Raw genomic sequence first — 24,046 nt, forward strand, 5'->3', positions numbered from 1 at the left:
TTTTAGGGGTGGACAAAAGACCTTTGCAATGATAAATTGAAAAGAATAAACCGTGTTCGAAAGAGTCAACTTTGATTTAAAAGTTGAACTGAAACGGTCTGGACCAATGTGATTCTTAATTATTGCTTTAAAATGGCTAAGATCTAAAACTGAATGGAACCAGTCGAACCAAAGTAGAATAGTTTAGGTTCGGATTAGTTTGGTTTCATAGATCAGTTTTACTTTAAACCAAACCGAACCCAACTAATAAAGAGCTTCAATATAGTTCTCGTTTTTTTTATAATCAAATTAGATTACGACAAGATGTGCACTAAATTAGATTAAAAGATCACATTAGTTGAAGTGCCAACATAACGAAACTTACATAGAAGAAAGAGAAAACTCGAATAAATTACCGGACGATTAGTTAAACTCGAAAATGACGCAAAATACATACACATGAGTATCTTTCATGTGGCCCTATCTTGGTGCTATTTATACAGAACACAGTGGCCTCGCACTCCGTGGTCCTTTTTTTTTCTTTTCTGCATGCAAAGCTCATAAAGTGTCTGTTTTGCTTTCGAATCATAATTCATAAGTTGTACGAATTGCCTGGTCTTTCGGAGGCCCACCACTCGAGGTCGCGGCAGAGGTCCTTCCCTTCTCGCTTTGATCTCGCCGTTGTGCTCCTCTGCCCTCCACGTTACCACCGTATACATATATACATATATATATATATACATACATGTATAGATATATCTTCAGAGTCATCGTTCTGACTGATGGAGCTGGCATTCAATTTCTGAAACTTCTCTCTCTCTACTTTTTCATATTTTAATTGTATCCCACTTGTCTCCTCCCATCAAGGTTTTTTACTTTTCACATTCTGAAACCTTCACACCCTGCAAAAATAAACTGATCTTGTTTCTGTCGAGCTTGTTCATATAATCATAATTTCCATCGTCTTCTGAGAAATGGGCGGCTCTCAAAATTGCATCTTTTGCCAGAGAAATAGAAATATTTACATTTCCATCCTCCTGTTCTTGGTTTCGAGCTCGACCCATCTGATTTTCATGGCTGAAGGTCAGTAAATCCTATCCCTTTATTCAAATTTATGGGAAAAAACCAACTTCTTCGAAACAAGAAGCAAACACACATTGGTTCTGTTTAATTTGTAAGTTAATTTTTGGGTTTTTTGACTTTCTGTTTCTCAGGTGGTAGACCAATTTCCAGCAAACCAAGTGAGTTTTCTCCGGCAAGAGTTCTTCAGGAAAATAAAGCAGGGGTGGCGGTCAGCGCTCGTCAAATAGGGTCAGTGCGGCCGAGCTGCGAGCGGAGGTGCAGCGCTTGCGGGCGTTGCGTGGCGGTTCAGGTTCCAGTTACTCCTCAAGTTAATGAAATCAGAAGCCATGGAAGCAGCTCCTCTGTTTCTTTTTCCAAAACTGCCCCAAATAACGTAGCTTACTCCAGAGGAGATGACATTACAAATTATAAGCCAATGAGCTGGAAATGCAAGTGTGGGAATTTGCTCTACAATCCTTGAATTTTTTCATGAATTTTTCCATTATTAATGTTTTTTTTTATTTTAATTTTTTTGTATTTTGGTATTTTTGGTATGAATGTGGTCTGTGCCGCTGTAACAGTTGTTTATTTTTGCCCTTCTTGTATAGCTGACATTTTTTAGTTCTGAATTTCAGAAGATAATATATTTTAAATTCAACCATGTTTTTCCTAACCCTGTTTCTTGGAATTTAAGGCATTATCGAATGATGTAATAACTAATACCTACTGACTTCTTCATTCTTGTTATTAACATTATCTTATGAATGCCATAAGGCAATTTTATTACAGTGCTTCAAGGTATCGAATATTTTAAGCGGTTATAAATCTTAGGAGTATAAAATACTTTGAAACATCACTTCTGAACACCATAAAATCTTTCTATCATAAGAAGAAAAATAATAGACAATTAGAAACAGAGATACGACGAAATCATCACTCGAGAACTTCCTTCAAACTACATAAACTTAAACCATAATTTAGTGTTAGTATCACGGTCTTATAGTATTTCTTTCCCCTTATAAATAAGCGATCTTAGGTTCGAATCTCAAGTATGACAAATTCGCAATCAATTTATTCCTTCATTCCTTTAATATAACTATATCATTGTATTGAATCGTAGAGAAATGCTAAGGAGACTTTCAAAATTCACTTCACAATTTAGCATTAACTCGTGTGCCAACATTATAAAATATAATATTGTATAAAAACCATGAGGTGGTAAAAAATTCTACTTTTAAGAGAGTTTATTTAGTATTTCTCTAAATCATAATTTAGCTTGAAACTCCAAGAAAAGTTATAACTTTGTTGTGACTATAAAAGCAAAAAATTTGAAAGAAGTAAGCTGAAATAAAAATACTAAAATGTATGAAAGAATACCGTCCTTTTCTTGGTAAGTGATATACAAAATGAATAAAAATAATGGTACCTCACAAGATAAAGTCATGGATTTTTATTTACAATTTAATTTAATTTTGGGGTTTGGGGTAGTTTTGTGGAGGAAAACTGTAGCAATAGTTTCTCAATTTTAAATCCTTAACTCATTAAAAAGTGCAGATATAATCATTTTCGTTAACTCCGTCGCAATTCCATTAAAATGAGTTATGTTGGAAGCTTTATTGCTACAATTAGATTAAAGTTGAAGGACCATTGCTCCAATTGGGTTAAAGTTAAGGGACCCATTCTCCAATTGGGTTAAAGTTGAGAGACCATTGCTACAATTTTTCTAATTTGGTTTTCCATATTTGTCCTTCGATTCAGCATCATGCACGTGACACGTAACTCATTTTAACAGAAATTTTACCAAAGATGAAGAAATGATCATAGATGTAGTTTTGAGGAATTAAAGAACTAATAATTATAAATTTTTAGTTAAAAGACTATTATTTTAATTGAGTAAAAGTTAAAAGACTATTACAATAATGTTTTTTTGTTTGTGGAATAGAGTATGGGGGGGAGGGAAGGAAAGCGAAATTGGAGTTGGATGGAGGCAACTGGCACGTGACGACGTGGAGTAAGATAATAAATGAGTTGGAAGAAGATGGTGAGGTGTCAGTCTCGACACAGGATTCAGGCCACCACTTCTGTAACTTCTGTTGCGTATCCTACAAGATACTCTCTTTTCCCTTCACCGTCTTTTCTCTTTGCATTTGCTCGGAACGCAAATGACTCCGAGAGAGAGAGAGAGAGAGAGGAGAGAGAGAGGGAGCCGCCTGAAAGCCTCTGCCATTTGTTAGACAATCGACAGTCACACAGGCCACCACCACCTCGAATCTATAAACATTAAACCCTACCTACGCCTTTTTCCTAATTTTCTTTTCCTTTTTAACTACTACCCCATTTACTTTCTTGTCCTTTTCTAAAGTCCTGTAAAAATTGTTGTGACACGAGTATTCTATCACCGTGGCGCGAGCTCTTTTTTACCGTAACATCTCGCACAAAACGAAGTGTGTCAATTTTTCTTCATCTGGCGTTGTACCATTCACAAAAAAAAAACTTATATGATGATTGTGCAAGTTGTGTCAATCATGAATAAAAATGTGGAATTAATTCTTTAGCAGTGCTTTTTTTACAAGCACTTTTAATTTCTTTGACCAAGCGCCATCAAAAGCGTTCAGGTGGTTTGAAATTGTTTATGGAATGACTCAAACTGATTCCTGACCACCAAAAACGCTTTTTGAAGAAACACCTACAAAGTACTTCAAAAAGCACTTGAATTTGTAGAAAAAATTTTAACATGCTTACTATAAAAGCATTTCGAGCAAAAGGACTCGTGAAAAATTAATGAAAAAGAAATTCACATACAGGGACGATTTTCGTTCTCATTCCTCGTTAAGGTTCACAATTTAATAAAGCATTAGCGCTGCATTACATCAATAGAAACACAGTAAGCGCAAAAGTTCGGCGAACCAGTCTGATTAGGCCTAACTACGACTGGGAAAAGGAGTCTGGCATCAAACAACAACATGAAATTATGACAAAAGAAACAAGTTTAGTCTAATATTCAACGAGGTGCAGCAGCATACATTTGGCTCGAGTCGTACTGGGGATAACCAGGCTGAGGGGACACCGTCTTCCCATAACCAGCTGATGCAGCTGCTGGTGCAGCTCCATAACCGGCGGACTGGGGGATTGACTGATCATAATTTTGTTGAGCTGCCGGTTGAGCATAACCTGGCTGCGCAGCTGCTGGTGCACCATATGATGCTGCAGGGGCGACTCCATATCCAGGGTCTTGAGACCCCTGGTACCCGTAACCTGCTGCATTTGGAGCAGCCTGCTCGGCGTAACCTTGTTGAGAAGATGGGTATTGTGCGTACCCTGCAGTAGGAGCTGCCTGTCCATAGCCGCCAGCTGCCTGCTGTGCACCAGGCTGGCCATAGCTAACAGGTTGCCCGCCTTGTTGTGGATAACCCGAGCCAGAAGCGGGTGGTGGGTGACTGTACCCATCAGCAGCTGGTGCAGAACCATACGCAGGATACATCTGCTGAGCAGGTCCACTGGATGCATATGGATATGACTGTTGAGCTAGAACATTCGGACCGTATGATTGAGGTGGTGCAGAACCCTGATAAACCGCATCTCCTGGTTGATTAGCCCTGGGAGGGCCATAAGACTGAGGAGTAGGAGCTTGTGATTGCATGCCGTATGGTGGGGGCTTGCCATAATGTTGCTGTGGACCTGGATGAGCTCCAGTTTGTGGATATTGCTGCGAAGGTGCATATCCTCCATAGGGGTGCTGTGTTGGAGCATGATTATCATATTTTGGTTCTTCGTATCCATGCCCATAGTTATGCTGAGGAGGTGCAGCCTGGGAATAAGGTGCCGGATGACCATAATCTGGACCATGTGGCTGCCCATAATTGTAATTTGCCTGGGACGGTGCACCCATTGCAGGGTTAGGAGACGGGCGAGGAGCATGAGAAGGAACGGGAGCAGAATGTTGGGCAGATAATGGAGCATCAGCTACTTGTCCACCATAGTAATTATAACCACCACCATGTGGCATGCTAGAAGGTGGCCTTTGCTCCCAACCAGAACCATAGCCACTTCTTGGACCCATATGTTGAGGATAACCCCCATAAGCAGGAGGGTACTGAGGATTATGGGATGGATAAGGTCCTCGTTGCGGATAATCATACGAAGATGGCTGAGGTAGATGAGGCCCTCGCGGACCCCATTGAGAACCACCTGGTCCATGGGGATGATAACCCTGATGATTAAAACCACTGGAGAGAGGTGATGGCCTCACAGTCTATTCAAATCAAATCACAAAATGCATTAATTAGTACATATAAACAACAAATCTACAATTAATTAAGAAAATAAATACAGAAGTTGCTCTTCTAGCCACATCTCGCGTTCTTAAAACTTGAGGGGCTCCTGTGCATTGTCTTGACTGAATGCGACGAATGGATACAAGGAACATGGGCTACTATAGCAAGAGATACAATGTGAAATTGCCATTAACAAACCATACCAGAAAATAATGTCTGAGACTACACATAGCAGACAACTGTTCCCTAAATGATACAAACTACTTTAAAGGGTTGCTAAAATAAATAGTAGGCCATCAAACTCGTTGAAAGTATGTTCAACAAAAAATATACTCAGCATATTTCTATATTTATCCGGCTATCACAGTCCCTGTCTTATCAAACAAACAAAAAATATATATGTTGACATGCTAAGAATCAAACTCATGTCCAGGTGCCTCTGTAAATGTCTAGAAAGTTCAAACCCACTGCAACCCCTTCAGCAAAGTCATCCATGTATCATTTCCCAGTCAAAAAGTAAACTACTCGCCGTACTCGGATACAACACAAAGTAGATATCTAATGCAATAGTCACAAATCTGGTTTTATATGCTTGAGTTAACCCTATAACAATCCTTCCAAACTCAAATAGCAGAGATAACCAAGTGCTGCTAAAATTCTCTCACTGCTTTAGAGTACTGACTGCCCTTTCTTTTTTTGTTGTCTCCAGTAAATATGCGGCAAAGAAAATTAGCCGAAATTGATGACTCCAAATTTTTAAGGCATCATCTAAAATGCAATGAAGAATGAATTTCTAGCAAAGCCACAAAATTGAATTACAGGCACATCAGGCATTCAAAGTATCAAGCAAGAAACATCATGTTGATTTCAACTCTTTGAGAAGTATGTTAATTCTACGTGACGTATGTGTGCTACATGCTTCAGCATCAGATCAAGTTGATTCAAATGGGTAACAAGGAATAGAAGTACGATAATGTTTTATTATAGAATTGACCCCAGCCTAAGAAATGCCTATACCTTAATTGATGCATATCAGAAGACCTGTACCACATGTTTGAGTGCATCAGCATAGCATCAAACGCTAACTCTTAGACTATGGGTTTCATACAGATTCTTTTCAATCATCAAGTCACCAGGAATATCAATTTCTTTTCCAGGGACGTGTCATGCATAGAATACTGGAGGTGCTTATGAGCACTAAGGCTAATGCAATATAGTCTTACTGAATTAGGATTTTCAACTTTCAGATCTCAAAGCAATCTTACCAACTATAAACATCCTGCAATCGCGAAATTAAATGCCTGATACCTTTCTTCGGTGGATGACAGTGAATAGTGGTTGTCTAGGCAATGCTGACCCCATGGAAAATGCAATAGCCAAATCTGCATTTTTAAAGCCAACCAATTCGAAATCGGCACCTTCAACACAAATAAATCATGGCAACCGGCATCTTTGATTGAATACATGATCTTCCTAACAGCAATTAAGTGACGTTGGCATGGTTCATTCATCAATATTGCAAACTCTTGGGGGCAAAAGGTCATGCTCTCATTCCCATGGAAAAATATGGTAATAATTCTTTCCTCAAATGGACCAAAAGTTGTCACAGGCATGCAAATATATTTCATTGGACATCTAATCATAACATAACCATAAAATTATGTTGCTCAATGTCAAAATATACAGAATTTCTATTTAACCGGCCTTCTGAGAAAACTACTTGACAATTGAATAGGTCACACAATACAAATATATAATTGTACTTGTTTATCGGCGTCTTAAAAAACAATAGACAAGAATCAAAACATCCAAATACCTCAGTTCATTTTTACTCACGACATCTAAATAAGAACACTTGTCTATCTCTATCTTAAATCTTGACGAGCATAGGATATGTTTGACGACATATCAACTAAGTGGGGACAGCCATTAAGCAGGCACACTTCAAATAGAATTAAAAAAGAAATGCACAAAGCTACACATAAAGCTCATGCTTTTACACACTATCCAATCATTGTAGCATAGAATATGACTCAGTGTATGAGATCAGAAATAGGTATAAGAAACAAAACAACTCAACCAGCATACAGTGACAATGGTCCAATGCAGAAGAAACCACAGTAGCAACCACAATACTGCTCACACAAAATATAATAACCACAAAAGTAAAAACCTCTGTATAAGCAATCACAAATTAAAAACCCAAAAGAAAAATATTTCAAGGAGTAGGTCAAAAAATAACCTGATTCATAACTTCCTTTATCAATTCTCTTGCAACTTCAATCTGCTTCTTATCACCAGTAACTCGGACGGTCCTTTCTTTAGATTCATCCCCCTCCGGAAGATGTTGGGGTATCAACTAAATGACAGGAAAAAGGTTCGGCCAGTAAGGACACATTGCAGTAAGAAAAAAGCGCACCATTCTGTTCCCGTGCATAAAGGCAAGGCATACAATATCAACTACCTGGATGCGTGCCCCTGATCGGGTCTGCAGACCTTTAATGGTCTCCCCACCTCTGCCAATTATCAAACCAACCTGGCAGAAGAAAAGTTTGGACTTTTATAAAGTATTATGGAATGCAAAGGCACATGTCATGTAAACATTGAAGACAAGGCAATCACCTTCTCATTCGGAACTTGAATCTGAATTTGTTCTGCTGCTGCAACAGCCAGTGCAGTAGCAACGCCTCTAGCAACCAAAGAAGGAGAACCCCCTGCATCAGCCTGAAAAAAAAAGCGTAAACCTTATTCAGCTTGAAAAAAAAAAACACTCTAGACTCCAATTGTGAAAGTACAAACGACTCTTGGAAAGCAGAACAAGAAAGTCAGCAAGAGCAAAAAACCTCGGCAATAACGGCATTTATCAGTTTCTCTGCTTTGCTTATATTATCCAAAGTTCCTATTATCTCCACTGGCCTGCTTGCAGAATATGGATCTGCATCGGAATCCCTTGTGATTTGAATCTTTGCTCCAGAATTGTATTGCAAGTACCGTATAGTATCCCCCGACTTGCCAATTAAAACCCCAACCTGCACATATTTTTATACAATACTTTAGGCCACTTTTTTCTTTCCAGCTAATATTTACAAATGAATTTTGAATAAGTCATAGGTGGAATTTGAACCAACTGGAGCTCAGAGCTCCCAGTTACATGATATGAATATAAGCAGCAGACCTTATTATTAGGAACCTCCATTTTGTGTGTCATAGTCTCACTCGCAGAAGGCTGTTCTTGTTGCGCAGAGTAAGCATCACCTTGCTGAGGTTCCTCTACATAGTGTGGTTGAGACTCCCCTTGAGGGGGTTCCTCCGCTTTTTCCACCACTGAATTCTCAGCATGATTTTGGGTGTCACTCGGCTCACCATTCATGCCATTCTGTGGTTCATTAACTTCAGACTTTTGCTCGTCGATCACTGCTTCGGTAACTTCCACAGATGCAGGTTGGGGGACCTCCAAGTCACTGCTATCTACACTTGGCTGATCCTCATTCTCCTTTTCGGGCTCATCTACCTTCTCCTCTTGGTGGCCATTCTCACTAGCTGTTATCATCAAGGAAGATGCCACATTAAAAAAAATAGGCACAAAAATCCTTTTTTTTTTTTGCAAACCAATTTTCAAGAACAATTAAGAGCTTGTTTGGATGTGCTTTTAAAATAACTGAAAGCGTTTTTGGTGAAAATGTTTTTGGAAATAATCCTTAGTAAAAATACAAGTAAATCCTGAAAAACCACTTAAAAGTGTTGATGCTTCTTGCATAAAGCGCAGTGATTTTGAAATCCAAAAATATTTTTTCTAAAAACGCTTTCATCTATTTTAAAAGTACATCCAAAGAGCCCTAAATTACCTCCCTTTACAAATTCTGACTATATTTTACTCAAAAAATATTATAATCTAAAAAATAGCAAAAATAGAGACCTAATTACTAAATAAATAAATAAACAACGAATGTCAGCTAAAAACAAGAATAACTCGCAACAAATTCACACCCAAAAGAGATGAGAAAAACCCTAGAATTCAAAATCAACGGCAAAATTACTTATTCCTTCGGGCTTGTCATCAAGGCGAGGCCTCTTCGCTTCTGATTCATCGGACGGCGATACATCAACTTCTTCGGTGCAATCAAGCTCTGCATTCGCGTCATCGGGACCGTCGGAGTCCAGCTCAACTATTTCCGGTGCTGCTTTAGGCTCCAAATCCTCGAGCTTCCGCTTGTGATCCGACGGCCTAGGGCTCTCCGCGGTTACCACAACCTCCTCCTCCGCCATAAGGCACTTGATTAGTCCGGTTGGGTTTTGGCGAATCTAGGGTTTGGGATGAATGTGAGGGTTAGAGTTTTGAGTGGGTGGGAGCTATGGAGGGAGTTGATCGGAACGGATACGACTGTGTCTGCGTGTCCTTATATAGAGTGGGGCCCTTAGATATTTTAACATGACCCACCCAAATCAATTTTTAGGGTTAGGGTACATTGGGCCTGTTGGGCCCTTTTCAATACTTTACCCATGGGCTGTTAGGCCCTCTTTATTTTACCGTTTGGTTCGGTCCGCTTTGCTCGTTATTAAAAATATATTCATTATTGATATGGTATAGTATGTATACATTACTTGTTACATCAGACCACTGTTTTAAAAATCTCCACTTGGGCGCTAGGCTGTTAGTCACCGTCCCAATTAATATTTAGGCTTTTGAAAATTAAGAAGGGACGTTAAAACCTGCTGAGGTTCCGCCTAGACATGTTTAGGTTGCAGTTCACTTAGACAGAAAATAGATAACTTTTATTTTGAATTTTAATTTTTTTCAATAAATTATAAGAGACATGTTGAATACTTAAATGAACACACATTATAGACTTGTTCCCATGTTTTCATTATGTTCCAATACTTCATAATATATATTCATTCTATTTTGTAGTTTATGATGAAATTATATATATTTTAAGTATAAACAAACACTTCTTTACATGAAATATAATAGATTTACTTAAATCCGCCTATTCCGTCTAGGTGCTAGGCTCCAACCCACTGCCCAACTAGCACCTAGCGTCTTTTAGAACCTTGCATCAGACACAACAGTTTGGTATAATAATTTAAGCTCTTTAGTATTTTGCATCATAACAACGTGTATTGGTTTGTTTTCGGCTCAATTTATTTATTTTTTAATTTATTATTATTAAGGAGAATGAGGAGATTCGAAACTGTTACAATAATTTAGAAAATGGGAGAATTTCGGTTCAATTTAATTAATTTTGTTCTAGTTGGGGGAAACATAGGAAGAGATGCGATAGGAAGGTAATGAGACTCATGTTACCAGTTAGAGTATTAATGTATTAAAATTGGTTAGAGTTGTAAGTGAAAAAATTGAGAACCTAACGGTTATGACTCGAATCACTATTTTATTAGTTCAAACTCTCATTCTTAGTTTTACTTGGGTATTCTGGCTCAAGAGAAAGAAGATTTAATCACAAAAGTGTCGTACGAAGTTTAGCGGTTGTTTCATGCCTCAAAATTTTCATGTCTCAAGTCCATTCTCCTTAACTTTTAAGAGCGTGTAACCACAGGGTGTGGTGCGAGTGGCAAATTGCCAGCTTGAGTTGGCAGACTTCTTGCTGCCTTTCTGGCAGGGGTCAAAACCAACTGAAAGCACTTTGTAGCCAGAGGTAAGCCGAACCTCAAATGGAGATTAGTCCTGCTCATCGGGTGTGGCAACATTTCATGATCTTTACCAAAAAAAAAAAAAAAAATGAAATTGTGAATTTAGAATAACAATGACATCAGTTATAAAAGTTAACATAATTGATGGTGAATGCAATTGAATTGGATGAATACAAGTATGTACCCTGTGATCACGAAAGGTTCACTAAAGCGACGTAATTAACTTTAGCAAGTAGACTTGAGAGAGAAGCAAGAAATAAGAAAAAATAAGAAAAAATAAAAAAATACTGGGCCAATAAGTCCAATTCAATACTTGCCAAAGGGCCCATCACTGGGCTTTATTGCCGAAAGAGAAATCGAGTAAAAAATATGAAAAAAAAAATACAGGAAAGAAAGAGAAAGGCACGCAACCGCCATTTGTAACGGTGGTGCAGTCGTTGCAAATTGCAATCCACCTGCCATTCAACACCGACCGAACGGTCGTTCTTCTTCCGAACAACAACCCCCTCTCCCTCCCTCCGCACCTTCTCGGTCATGATTTTTCCACATGCCCACTTTGAAATTGGAGCAACCATTTCGGTTTTGCATTCCACTTCCTCGCGCTCCTCCGGCTCCTACAAATTCTCAAATTCCCAATTCCACTCGAAAATCCCTGCCCACTACCGCTGTTTCTGATCGCGTTTCCGGCGCAGGCGATTAGGGTTTTGGGATGAATTGAAAAAGGGGAGTCTTGAGTTGGGGATTTGAAAAGAGGTGAGAGCTTTGGAGTTGGGCATGGCGGATTCGGGGGCGAAGCGTGTGGCGGAAGAAACGTTTCCGGATTTGCTGAAGAACACGCCGAGTAATATCGCGAGATTGGAGGATGAGATTGAACAGTGTAAGGGGCACCAGAAGTATTTGGCTCAGACTAGAAGCCCGTCCGACGGCGGCGATGTCCGGTGGTACTTTTGCAAAGTCCCATTGGCGGAGAAGGGTAATTCGAATCTCAAGAGCATTGAAGTTTTGAGTTCTAGTGTGCGTTTTTACTTCTCAATTCACAATTGGCAATTTTCTGCTTCTGTGATGGTGCAGAGATGGCTGCTTCAGTCCCAAAGAGTGAGATGGTGGGGAAAGGGGAGTATTTTCGGTTCGGTATGAGGGACTCTCTAGCAATTGAGGCATCGTTTTTACAGGTGGGTTTGGTTTGTTAAGTGATAAAGTTGCGTTATTTGTGTTTGAATTGGTTTAATTACTTGAGGGTTGGATTTGCATGCATGCAGAGGGAGGAAGAGTTGCTTTCTTGTTGGTGGAAGGAGTACGCAGAATGTAGCGAAGGCCCGAAAGAGCGGCCTAGTTCAAGTAAGAACGTGGCTCAGCGGCAGAGTTCATTTTCTATAGAGAGGGGTCGATCGGTTGAGTTAGATCAAGTGGATGAAGAAAGAGTTGGTGTCCCTGTTAAGGGAGGGCTTTATGAGGTAAGCCTTCTTTTTTCAAGGTTTTCATTGTCAGTGTAAAGAGTACAGAACTACATGTGGGCCTGAAACTGTAGCTATCCAGTACCAATCAACTCCTTTGCATGCGTTGGCAAGTCTTTCTTGATGTTCTCTTAAGTAGTCGTTGTTGATGAATCCATTTGAGTTGATGCAGGGAAAATTTTGTGTAATTTTCAGTAAAAATCTCATGATGCTAGCATCGTAAGATACTTCGTTGGTTACTAGTTTGAAGTGTATCAAGTGAAATGAACCGACTCCAACTATTTTCTGGATAAAGGCATGATTGATTTGAGTTGACATAGTCATGTAATTACTGCAGGTAGATTTAGTGAAGCGGCATTCTTTCCCTGTCTATTGGGATGGAGAAAACCGACGTGTGTTAAGAGGTCACTGGTTTGCTCGTAAAGGGGCTGATTGGCTCCCACTTCGTGAAGATGTTTCTGAACAATTAGAGGTTGCATATCGTAATCAGGTTAGCTTCAGTATTAATATGGGTGACTTTAAACAATCATGTTTCTGATTAGTTGGAGTGTATGCATATTCTGATCATTGTCTAATTGGTAACCCTTATCCAGATTCTATGTGTCAGAAAGTGTGATAACTCCCCTTACTTTATGTTGATTCAGAGGATTGTTTTTATGTTCAAAACATACCAAAATTTAGATTTATGGAATGATTTTTAAGACTTGTTCAGTCTGCCTCTTGTACATGTGCTCTTCTGTTTGGACTCATGTTCTAAATCTCTTTTGGTATACACGGTATAAGCACATGTTGGTGAAGTTGGACTTTTTCTCTCCAGGTTTGGCACCGGAGAACGTTTCAGCCCTCTGGACTTTTTGCAGCTCGAGTTGAATTGCAAGGCTCTACACCTGTATGTGTATTGCTATTTGGAAAAGACATTTTATAATTTTATTATTGTATTCTTAAACACATCCTGGGGATGTACTTTTAGGGACTGCATGCGCTTTTCACAGGAGAAGATAACACTTGGGAGGCTTGGCTAAATATAGATGCTTCTGGTTTTTCTAGTGTCATTACTTTAGGTGGAAATGGCATGAAATTAAGGCGTGGATATTCCGCATCGCACTCTCCGAAACCCACACAGGTATCTATTTAATAAATTCTTTGATGGGATAAGTTCTGACACTGCCTTCAGTACCTTTTTTTTTCAACATTTTACCTTTTTCGGATATTTGTGGTGAGTCAAATTTTTGGAATTTATTTAAGCAAGTTTGTCATTGATGCCGGATTTGTTGTTTCTTTTTGGTACTCGTGAAATTACACTTGTTGCTATGTGAACTTTTCCGTCATATCATCTTAATCTGATGGTGTCAATGCTTTGGATTCTAATGGATGTTTGAAGATGGAAAAGGATGATCTGAAGTTTGGTGGAAGTCTGCATCTAGTCACTAGTTGGTGTATTTGTAAATTTCAGATAATTTTAAACTTTTAAACAGAAAAAGAAACTTACTTCTCAGCTTTACTGAAACCATTTAAGCAAGGTACACGTGGTATTTTGCTCCTAGATTTTAATTTTTATCATAGTCTTTTAGGTGTAATAATGGTAACAAGAGGAAAGGGAAAGGACAACAAAAACAACAGGAACAATTAGTTGCTACAATGATAGTAGGTTTCATGTGCCATTGCATGTCTCGATGGTTTGGTTTGGTTGGGCAGTTACGTTCAAATCTCAAGTGTTAGCACTTAAACAATTGTCATTGGTTTCTTAACCGTACGTCTGCTTCACCCCAGAGTTGTCTTATTTGTCGTGTTCTGTTATAATTTCTAACATGAGAATTTCATTTATTTTCAGCATAAGAAAGTCTTGTTTGAGCATTAAAATCAAACAAAAAAGAATAAATTATCATCTTTATCACAATCATTTTCTATTATAGAATGAATTGCGCCAGCAGAAGGAGGAGGAAATGGATGATTATTGCTCGCAGGTATGCATTTTAACATATCAAATAAAAATGTTGCTTTTCATTTTGTACTTATTATTTTCATATATTCCTTCCTTCATACAACTTGTACCAATATATGCGTGTTCTTCCATGCCCAATGTCTTCTTCCAGCTCTTAGTAATCTATAGTTATGAACAGAGCTGGGAGAATGGATACCTTGCCTGCCTGACTTGGATTCTTGTTATGAAGTCGAAGGGTTTTCTTGTTGGGTAGGTTGTGTTGTTGAAGCTACCTACCAAGAACCCTTGTCGAAGGAAATTGTCAGGCTGAGAAATAGTTTAGTTGACTAGTTGGTAACAAGTTCTTTATAATGTCAATCTCTAAGGCCGTTCACGAACTAGAAGATCTTGTGGCCCATGCTTTTAGGATAAATCCTGCCTTTTGCCTTTTAGATTTTTTGAAGGTTAATCTATACCCTTTTGGTTTCGATACTCAGTTTCAAGGTGACAAATGTATGATAATAATTTTGCTAGGAAAGTGAAGGGTGGTTGCTCTGATATATAACTGGCGTAACTGAAAGAAACCAAAATCTAATTCATCCAAAACTTATGTGTGAGATTCTCCAGAGTCCATAATTGTTGTTTTCCAATAACCGTCTGTTTGCAGCAGTAAGATTTCCTTTCATTTAAGTTTTTGATTTTTTTGAAAGTGATAAGATGTGTTGCATATTTGATTTTTTTTGAAAGTGATAAGATTGACGTTGCATATTTGATTTAGGTTCCTGTTCGACACCTTGTGTTCATGGTTCATGGAATTGGTCAAAGATTGGAGAAATCAAATTTAGTTGATGATGTTGCTAATTTTCACCTTATAACAGCAAGTCTTGCCGAAACACACCTTACTTCACACCAACGTGATTCTAAAAGGGTTCTTTTTATCCCATGCCAGGTAAGCAATCTCTTTTGTATGCTGTTCATCCCATTTTCTTTCTACTTGTTTTTTTTTAATTATCGCAAAACTCTTCTGTTTCTTACTATATGAAATAAAATGGATCACCGCTCCTGTGATGCTTGTGAGACTAACTTGTGTTGTTTGAGTATTATAAACAGGGAGGTAAGAGAGTACCCACTGTGTTGGATGTGGTTGTCTATCATAATGATGATCACCATTCTTCTCCTTAAATATGAGTGAACACTCGTTTCCTAGAGTAAAATTATTTCGTGGTCATCTTCTTTTCCTTAAATATGACTTGCTAATCATCTCCTTACCTTGATGGTCTGGTCTATTTAAATTACTTCTATTTAAGAGGTCTGGTCTAGTATTTTAGATTTAATCTTTGTCGGTGGATTCCTTGTCAACTTTTTGTTAGTCTTCCCGTTAATAAAAAATCTGTTTCTTGTCAAAAGAATAGGAAATGAAAATCTTCTTACATTAAAGCTTGTTAGGCTCCTCACTTCCATGGAATGTGTAATTTGAAATATCATGGAGATTTTAGAAACATGAATTTGAATTTGGCGATCACTCGGAGATACCATGATATGACAATACTTCTTTATATGAAGAAAAATTAGCTAAGGTGGCTGATTTGTTGCGGTATGTGCTGCATTCTGTTCTGATATTTTGCGTGCCTCTGTTTAATGTCATTTTGGATTTATATGTTTCCTTTTCAAACAAATAATTTGGTTTCATTTCTTCATCATCTTCTCATTTTCATTCCTCATTTTTCTTTTGTGCCTTTAATATGCAATTCTATCCTAACTTTACTTTCCTCTTTTTTTTTTTTTTTTTTTGTTCATTGCTTTTACAAACTGATTGATATTTTGATTTCAGTGGAGAAAAGGTTTGAAGCTTAGTGGTGAAACTGCAGTCGAAAAATGTACTTTAGATGGTGTTAAGGGTTTACGTGTCATGCTGAGTGCAACTGTTCATGATGTGTTATACTACATGAGTCCCATATATTGTCAGGACATCATCAACTCGGTAGTGCATACTTATTCTTTAAATTTCTGTGTCTACTTTTATGATAATGTTGGTATGATTTCACTTTTCCAATTCTTTTGCATTCTTGGATGTGAATGGCATCTTACTTGCACACAATTTTTCCCAATAGGTATCCAACCAATTAAATCGGTTATATTTGAAATTTCTTCGGAGGAATCCAGGTTATGATGGAAAGGTATGCGGTTAAAAAGCGTTTTACTATTTTCTTTAGTCACACTTTGTCCATATAAGATTATATTTAAATTGAGTGCTTTCATCTCACATCCGTATAGGTTTCCATATATGGTCATTCTTTGGGAAGTGTCCTCTCCTATGATATCCTTTGTCATCAGGAGAATTTGTCCTCCCCATTTCCAATGGATTGGGCGTTCAAAGAACATGCTAGAGATGGAGAATCTTCTCCTGATAATCAATCTACGTACGACACTCCAACTAATTTGGGAGATGCAATTGCCTTTGTAAACAATCAAACTGATGACACAATGGGTTCAATTCATGACGGCAATATGAGTGCACAACCAAATCTTTTGATACATGAGGATGGAAATGCTGAAGATGCCTCGAATGTTGTTGGTCGCAACACATCAGATTCTAATGAGTTTGTTGCAAGGTCTATGGACTCGAAACAACCACATGGTGATAAATATGTTAATGAATCAGTTTGTAAATCAAATGACATGCTTAAATGCGATGGGTTGGATGAAACCAAAACCATAAACTGTGGAGTCCGGGTTGATGGTGCTGATGATGTGGTAGAAAAAGTATGCGAAGAAACGAGCAATAAAGACCAAGTAGTCAAATTGCTGAGGGAAGAGGTGAGAATATATAATTGGATAGGCTGTTCTGCCTAGCCTTTTGTGGGCACCATTTATATAAAATGTATATATTCAATGAATTCTCTATTTTCAGATTGATTCACTCAAGTCCAAAATATCAGAATTGGAAGCCAAATGTGGTGATAGAGATCATAGTCCAGGATTGCATCAAGGTGCTCTATGATATGTGGATTTAATTGTTTTTTTTTTCATTTAATTTCTTGTTTTCAGTGTATAAAATGAGCTCTTATGCGTCTGTATATATAATCTGAACAGAAAATGAAGAGGTTCCTGCAACTGTGGCAAAGCAACCCATTTCTGTGGAATTGCCTGTTGCACAAGATGGTTCACCCAAGAATTATACCCCTTATATCACATACACAAAACTTGAGTTCAAGGTGCAAGAAAGTTGTCCATTTGTTGTATATCATTCTTCCATTTTTGACAGTAGCATTTGCAAAATTAAAATTTTGAATTTTTGCATCTAAAAAAATCCGGATTGGATTCTTTCATATTTCTATGAATGCAAACAGGAGATATAGTTTGTTTTGGATTTCGCTACTCATTAATTGTAAATCTTCATATTTCAGGTTGATACATTCTTTGCAGTTGGATCACCCCTTGGGGTTTTTCTTGCCCTTCGTAATATTCGTATTGGGATTGGTAATGATCGATGACTATGTCTTAATATGCTTTGCATGTTGATGTTTTTCATTCTTTGCAGTTGGATCACCCAAATTCCTAAATTTTCTCTATGAAGGATCTTTTGATGCTCTTGTATGCTTATACAATTTCAAGGCACATGCGTGCTGTGTCCAGTTATATTGGGCTCTTTAAAAACAATTTTGTTTTGTTACCATGTCTATTGGTGTTTTGTGACATCTGCGCTGATTCTACTGAGTGGGTTTTTTCTGTAATTGAAATGATACATGTCATTTTTCTACTGCATATCGGTATGCTGGTGGGGATCCGTGTTTAAGGTGTTTTGTTGTTTTGTGCATTTATTTACTCACTTTGTATATCTTTCCTTCTTCAATAAATTTAAGATCTGCCAGGAGATGTATTTTCAGATATTCTTGTTTTTACTTTTGATGTGAGGCCTAAATCTGAATTTAATTTACTGTATCATTTCATTTTCAGGAAAGGGGACAGAATATTGGGAAGAGGAAAATATAAGTGAGGAGATGCCAGCTTGTCGGCAGATGTTCAATATATTTCACCCCTTTGATCCCGTTGCATATAGGTCTGTTGCAATCCAGCTCTCGTGATGCTAGTATTTAATATGAAATCCAATTTAAGTTGAAGCATTACCGCATCATTTCTCTGAGGGATGTGGTTCGTACAGTGCATGACATGATACCTTTTGTTGAATAGATTCCACTTAGTTTGCTGAAAGTGCAAAATATTGAATGATATCATCTGGAAATTCTTATATATACAACTTTATGTTTATTGCTCGTATTGCTTTATCTTTTAGTGTTCTCTTGTTTGTTGATCTAGGAGCACAGCACATGATAGAACTTTTTTCATATTGAAATGCAGAATAGAACCACTTGTGTGTAAAGAATACCTCAGCAAGCGACCTGTTATCATACCCTATCACAAAGGTGGAAAGAGGTTGCATATTGGATTTCAGGTAAAGCATTTTTAACATACATGATTGTGGATCGCCTACCTCAGCTCTATCTCTTCCCCCCTCCCCCACCCACACACACACGCATGCACGCGTTCTCTCTCTCTCTCTCTCTCTCTCTCTCTCTCCCTCTCTTACACTCGTGCACTGCTATGTGATGCAGGAATTTACTGAAGATTTAGCTGCTTGTTCTCAAGCAATGATGGATCGTCTAAACTTCGTAAAGGTGGGCATGGTTAGACTCCTAGAAGTTGATATAACTTTCTAATCTGTTATAGGCGCATATCAGCTGCGTCTATAGTAATTGTATATATGTTAAGATACACTTTAAGTAAACTAGGGTTTTGAACTTTGCATATGTGAATCCCCTCTCTCTGTCCAAATTAGTTTTTTAAGTTTCAAGGTTGAGTGTCAACTTATAGGTTATTTATAAGTTGCGACAAAAAAAAAAAAAAAAAAAAAAATCGTAATATGAGACTCTGCAAGGATGGGTGGTTTGAAACCCTCCATGCTTTGGTTCCTATATTATGTTAGAAATTATTCTAATATCAAGATTTTGTTATATGTTTGAACACAGATTAAAGTGCTGACAGTTTGCCAGTCAAGAAATGCAGAAAGCCTAGAAGGTAGTAGATTTTGTCTTTTGATCCTTTACTCTGTATCCTCCTCTTCTTAATGATACAGATATCTGAGAACAAATTTTTAACAAAAGTGGTCCTCTGTAGTGATCTTGTTTTCATATAGAAAAAAGAAGGAACAGTATGGGGTTTGGAAGTATAAACGACCCTAGGCCCTAAATATGAAAACGTAATTCAATACAGTGTCTTTTCCATCACATCTTTCATAAGGCTCCTGCATATTTCTTATTTTTGTTAATTTTGTTACATGGCAGAAGGAGCAGAAACAGCCCCAGAAATGGAAGAGAAATCATATGGTTCTCGTATGATGGAAAGAGTAACAGGAAGTGAAGAAGGGCGGATTGATCATGTGCTTCAAGTGCGTAGATATGCCCACCACCTCATTCACTCCACGTACACATAGACGTAGACATACAAACAGAGACATTGTGCACACTCGTACCTGTGCATGCCTGAGTCTCATTTATTTTGCTTTCAAAAATATGCCCTGCAACTGCTTGCCTTATAGTCTTGTTACTTTTACTCAGTTAGACACGTAACAATTACTGACCTTATGCCATTAGTACCAGCTCATTTCTTTGATTCCTCAGTGAGATTTTTTGTTGATCATGCAGGATAAGACATTTGAACATCCGTATCTTTCTGCAATTGGAGCACATACGTACGTACTCACTTCAAATGTTTCCTCATACTTGTAATTGGAATTGTTATCCATCATTTGTTTATCAAGTGAACTATTACTACTGTAAACTGTTGATGCAAATTGTCGTGTATGCCTAAGCCATATTTGTTTATTTAGTTGTTGAGATTTTTCTTGCAATTGTTTAACGACCATATTAATTCAGCTCTTCTTGCCTTTATCTGCAACCAGAATGTTCCTCATTTTCATTTGAAAACTTAACTGAGTCTTGTTGTGCAGAAACTATTGGAGGGATTATGATACTGCCCTTTTCATATTGAAACACTTGTACGGAGAAATACACGATGAGAGCTTACTTGAGGAATCTAGCAGGCGAAACTCAAAAACTGAGAGTGGTTTCACAGGCTGGTCTGATCAAAGAGAGACGGCAGAGGAGGAGCTTCCCTTGACATTCTCTGAAAGTACGGTCAGAAATATCTCAAAGAAAGCTAACAAGTTTCCCAAAAACACCGTTAAAATGGTGGTCACGTAGTCGTTTAAATGACAACTTGACGAGGATATTTGATAAATTTTTCACAGAAATATCAAAATGATTTACGATAGACAAACTCAGGGAAGTTCTATCAATTTTCATTGTCAGATATCGAAATAAAGAGTTATGTCAGTCTCAAGAATCCTTTTAGCTGAAAAGCAAAAAAAAATAAAGGTGGAAAACTACATTTCAAAATCCATCTAAGTCGTACGTGTTGAGAGTTGTCTCACATCGGTGAGAGGACAAGTTTGCTATGTGCTTATATGGTCTTGGGCTATTCCCTATATTGCCAATTGATTTTATGGTGGAACCCCAATTTCATCATGGTATCAGAGCAGGTTGTCACACGTGTGAAGCCCAACGGCCACACGCGTTCCACGTCACCCTATTGTGTTGTCCATGTGTTAGGCTTGAAAATCGGCCACACATGCGGGGACGTGTTGAGAGTTGTCCCACATCGGTGAGGGGACAAGTTTGCCATGTGCTTATATGGTTTTAGGCTACTCTCTATATTGCTAATTGATTTTACGGTAGAACCCAATTTCATCAGTACGATCATTTGGAATTACATTTATGATCAAGGATAATGTTAGGGAGACTAAATTTTTAAACTAAATTTTATAACTAAATGATGTGAGTGTTGATGATTTGATTATTACTTAAGGTATTGATTAACATATTTATTTCTTATTAGTGAGTCAATAACACTTATTTAATTCACAAATATGGTTTAAACATTTAGCCTGTCTAGCATTACGCTTACTACCAATATCCAAAGGGGTTTGAACTGGTAAGATTAGTAAGATAGCAATAGCTCTGGTAGCTGACTGCAAAGTCAATGTATTGACAAAGTATGAAGTTTGTTTTTCTTGTTCAAAGACAATGTATGAAGTTGAGTGCAACGATACTTTAAAACTAACTTTCCACGAAACATGTACACAAAGAAAATACTAACCACATATCTTTGATATAGACGATGAGTTTGCATGAAAAATCAAAGACAGCGACAAGAGTAATTCTAGAGAATAACTAGAAAACATTGCCCGCGCGTTGCTGCGGGATTAAGAATCATATGAAAAATTATGTTTCCAAGGTATAAAATACTGTTACAAAAGATTAAATATAGGAAAATATATTATTTAGTAGGGTGTAACCTTTTTTTGCCACTGATAAAAAGAGGTCTTATGATTTTTTTTTTTTTTTTTTTGTGAGACATTGTAGTTGGCTCATTATCGGTCTCATCTTCAAGAAAGAAGGTTACATTGTACCTGTGTTTAAATGTAATTTAGAATGTTAAATATCAAATAAAGTAAAAATAACTTGCAATTTGCATAAAAGACTTCAAATAATCCATAAAAAAGGGTAAAACTTCCTGTGATTTGGCCTCCACATAAAAGAAAGATTAATGAAGGATTTGTACAGTCAAACTCACAATTTAATAACAAAAGTTAAGTAATAAATATAATATGTCAACTTATTTATCACTTGACAAATGATGTAAACATTGATAATTGATTTTATCACTGAAAAAATAATTTAAGAACCAAGTTAAAACCCATAGGCTTATTCCATGCATTTTGAAGGGGACCTAGTTTCCTTTTTAATTTTACTTGGAATAAATAACACTTTACATTTCATCTACAACCTAAAACAACAAAACAATGTAGGAAATGGTATAAAACAAACATTAAAATACAGAAGGTAAGGCCCAAACCTATGACTGAGGATATTTGATTGCTAAATGATTAGAGCTTGAACTGGTTCTAAGCAACTTCTACCCTTCATACTCATCAAATGATCCGTAAATGCAGCAACAATAAAAAAATCCATAAAAATCACTTAAAAATGTCTGCCAAATACCAAAAAAAATTCAAATTTTCTCAAGATTTAGCCTAACCATTTTGCTAATTCCCATCAAAAACATTTTTACTGCATTTGACACCAGTGGACTAAGTTCCTCATTTGTAAGCAAAACCAACTCTTTTTTTACACTGTAAATATCATCAAGTTTAATCTTTTTATCTCCTTTTATTCCTACCAACTGCGACCTCTCTCCCAAATTACACACTTTCTAATATCATTTTCTCACCAATTATTACAACAAAATTTCAAACTTGTTTTCTTTTCTTCTCAATATTTACATGGGAAATAATTTGAAATGGTGGAGCTTTTGACTCAATCTCATGGACATTACAACAGGACATCCAATCTCAAGATGGAATAAAATTAATCAGGCGGGAATTATAATGGAAGACCTTTTTAACACCACTTGGTCAGCACCTTCAGCAACTTAAACAGTTTGGCTCTTAAATAAGCAAGCGTGTTTGTTCCTCATAAACGAAAAGGTCAGAACGACATGTGCTTTAAACACAATATTCATCCCCAAATTGAAAACCACCAATCCAAAAAAATAAATTAGATGCACTGACAAAGCTAAAAAATATGGCCAATATCAAACTCACCTTGATGCCCTGTGGATCAGCAACCATGGTCGGAGAAGAAGAGAGAATGAAGCTGCTCTAAAGGTCACCGAGTATCAGGTTCTGAGTGGGAGGTGAAATAAAAAAAAAAAAAAGAAATTTCAATCCATTTATAAATCCAAAATCACAAAACCCCATATTTGAACAAAACAAAACCCCCAAGATGTAAGACTTGAAAAACTTACCAGAAAACCCTAGCTTTTCTGGGCAAAAAATTCCTTCAAATCAATCTGAAATACTGAAGAAGCTTACCTGAGTTCAATAAAGATCAAAATTTAAGCAACTTTCTCACCTGGAAATGTTGGATTAGATGAGCCCAGAAATTCCAATCGAAACCAAATTGGTACAAATTTCTGAAACCAAAAACCAAACCACATCAGATATTCTAAAAAACCATCTAAGAAAACGTAGAAAATTGAAACCTAGTTCGGTGAGAAACATACAACACTTACTTGCAAACAGTGATCAAATCAGCCAAAAAATAATTCCAATCGAACCAAAAAAAAGGCCGAAATTAACAATTCTGATAAGTAATCGAAGAACAACAAAATCAACGAAGCAGCACAACGACAGAAAATAGAATCCCAGGCGAAGAGAAATAGGCGGCGACAAACGAACTAACTCGAGGTATGCAAGAGAGGAAAACGGAAAGAAATATCTTGAACAACCGAAGCCAAAGCACCCAGTGATGAAAGACACGTAGAAGCATAAGGGCAAAACGGTCTTGTTACTGTAGAAAGGCAACACCAAAATGGAGAGGACGAAAAATTTTGAGGGGCTGTTTCGCCATTTTACTGCTCTAGAACAGTACCAGGGGATTTTGAGTTTTAGTATATAATAATTTGTCCTTTGTAATCAATTAATATAATAAAAATGAAAGAAGTTGAGGTTCTACTGTAAAATTAATTAGTAATATGAAAAGTAGTTTAGATTACATATAAGCATATGCAAGGTCTTTTTTTTTTTC

General features: G+C 37.3%; 3 protein-coding genes and 1 long non-coding RNA gene across 10 annotated transcripts; 2 read left to right on the plus strand and 2 right to left on the minus strand.

Moving 5' to 3' along the window:
- The first annotated feature begins 814 nt into the window (after positions 1–814).
- LOC137731178 (EPIDERMAL PATTERNING FACTOR-like protein 2) lies at positions 815–1,714 on the plus strand. Its single transcript, XM_068470286.2, has 2 exons — positions 815–1,062; positions 1,194–1,714. The coding sequence occupies exons 1-2, from the start codon at positions 954–956 to the stop codon at positions 1,520–1,522; spliced, it is 438 nt and encodes a 145-aa protein (XP_068326387.2). The 5' UTR covers positions 815–953; the 3' UTR covers positions 1,523–1,714.
- Positions 1,715–3,840: 2,126 nt separating this feature from the next.
- Positions 3,841–9,746, minus strand: LOC137732745 (KH domain-containing protein). Of its 2 annotated transcripts, none has more exons than XM_068472031.2 (7): positions 9,353–9,746; positions 8,491–8,855; positions 8,159–8,344; positions 7,938–8,039; positions 7,780–7,851; positions 7,558–7,674; positions 3,841–5,293 (listed from the first exon to the last, which is right to left on the minus strand). In XM_068472031.2, exons 1-7 carry the CDS (start codon positions 9,579–9,581, stop codon positions 4,043–4,045), a joined length of 2,322 nt encoding a protein of 773 aa, XP_068328132.2. In that variant the 5' UTR covers positions 9,582–9,746; the 3' UTR covers positions 3,841–4,042. The 2 variants fall into 2 exon arrangements, with proteins under 2 accessions (XP_068328132.2, XP_068328126.2); XM_068472025.2 differs by having other exon boundaries at positions 7,777–7,851; positions 9,353–9,708.
- Positions 9,747–11,336: 1,590 nt separating this feature from the next.
- Positions 11,337–20,741, plus strand: LOC137736760 (phospholipase SGR2-like). Of its 3 annotated transcripts, none has more exons than XM_068476022.2 (21): positions 11,339–11,937; positions 12,036–12,136; positions 12,224–12,418; positions 12,756–12,908; positions 13,236–13,307; positions 13,389–13,541; positions 14,332–14,382; positions 15,118–15,288; positions 16,171–16,320; positions 16,451–16,516; positions 16,614–17,156; positions 17,251–17,329; positions 17,433–17,554; positions 17,747–17,819; positions 18,297–18,399; positions 18,699–18,792; positions 18,953–19,015; positions 19,367–19,415; positions 19,682–19,785; positions 20,042–20,088; positions 20,347–20,741. In XM_068476022.2, exons 1-21 carry the CDS (start codon positions 11,739–11,741, stop codon positions 20,597–20,599), a joined length of 2,841 nt encoding a protein of 946 aa, XP_068332123.2. In that variant the 5' UTR covers positions 11,339–11,738; the 3' UTR covers positions 20,600–20,741. The 3 variants fall into 3 exon arrangements, with proteins under 3 accessions (XP_088541680.1, XP_068332123.2, XP_068332131.2); XM_068476030.2 differs by having other exon boundaries at positions 19,685–19,785; XM_088685554.1 differs by lacking the exons at positions 20,042–20,088; positions 20,347–20,741 and adding an exon at positions 19,515–19,596 and having other exon boundaries at positions 11,337–11,937.
- A 793-nt stretch (positions 20,742–21,534) lies between these two features.
- On the minus strand, positions 21,535–23,914 carry LOC137736774 (uncharacterized). 4 transcript variants are annotated; one of them, XR_015956608.1, is made up of 3 exons: positions 23,265–23,914; positions 23,062–23,142; positions 21,535–21,867 (listed from the first exon to the last, which is right to left on the minus strand). It is a non-coding gene; the product is annotated as an uncharacterized LOC137736774 (long non-coding RNA). The 4 variants fall into 4 exon arrangements; XR_015956607.1 differs by having other exon boundaries at positions 22,314–23,142; XR_015956609.1 differs by lacking the exon at positions 21,535–21,867 and having other exon boundaries at positions 22,085–23,142; positions 23,265–23,432; positions 23,532–23,914.
- Positions 23,915–24,046: the final 132 nt, after the last annotated feature.

Source organism: Pyrus communis, chromosome 15 (assembly GCF_041283825.1).
Source record: "Pyrus communis isolate YQ-2024b chromosome 15, ASM4128382v1, whole genome shotgun sequence".
Classification (NCBI taxonomy): domain Eukaryota; kingdom Viridiplantae; phylum Streptophyta; class Magnoliopsida; order Rosales; family Rosaceae; genus Pyrus; species Pyrus communis.

What these genes read in the sequence shown, in the direction of transcription:
- LOC137736760 (XM_068476022.2), top strand. Translation starts at nt 11,739, where the DNA reads ATGGCGGATTCGGGGGCGAAGCGTGTGGCGGAAGAAACGTTTCCGGAT. An exon ending in TAATATTCGTATTGGGATTG is followed by an intron (nt 17,820 to 18,296) that starts GTAATGATCGAT and finishes TTTCATTTTCAG; the next exon opens with GAAAGGGGACAGAATATTGG. An exon ending in TTTGATCCCGTTGCATATAG is followed by an intron (nt 18,400 to 18,698) that starts GTCTGTTGCAAT and finishes ATTGAAATGCAG; the next exon opens with AATAGAACCACTTGTGTGTA.
- LOC137732745 (XM_068472025.2), bottom strand. Translation starts at nt 9,581, where the DNA reads ATGGCGGAGGAGGAGGTTGTGGTAACCGCGGAGAGCCCTAGGCCGTCG. An exon ending in TGACAAGCCCGAAGGAATAA is followed by an intron (nt 8,856 to 9,352) that starts GTAATTTTGCCG and finishes TGATGATAACAG; the next exon opens with CTAGTGAGAATGGCCACCAA. An exon ending in TAAATGCCGTTATTGCCGAG is followed by an intron (nt 8,040 to 8,158) that starts GTTTTTTGCTCT and finishes TTTTTTTTTCAG; the next exon opens with GCTGATGCAGGGGGTTCTCC.
- LOC137731178 (XM_068470286.2), top strand. Translation starts at nt 954, where the DNA reads ATGGGCGGCTCTCAAAATTGCATCTTTTGCCAGAGAAATAGAAATATT. An exon ending in TCTGATTTTCATGGCTGAAG is followed by an intron (nt 1,063 to 1,193) that starts GTCAGTAAATCC and finishes TCTGTTTCTCAG; the next exon opens with GTGGTAGACCAATTTCCAGC.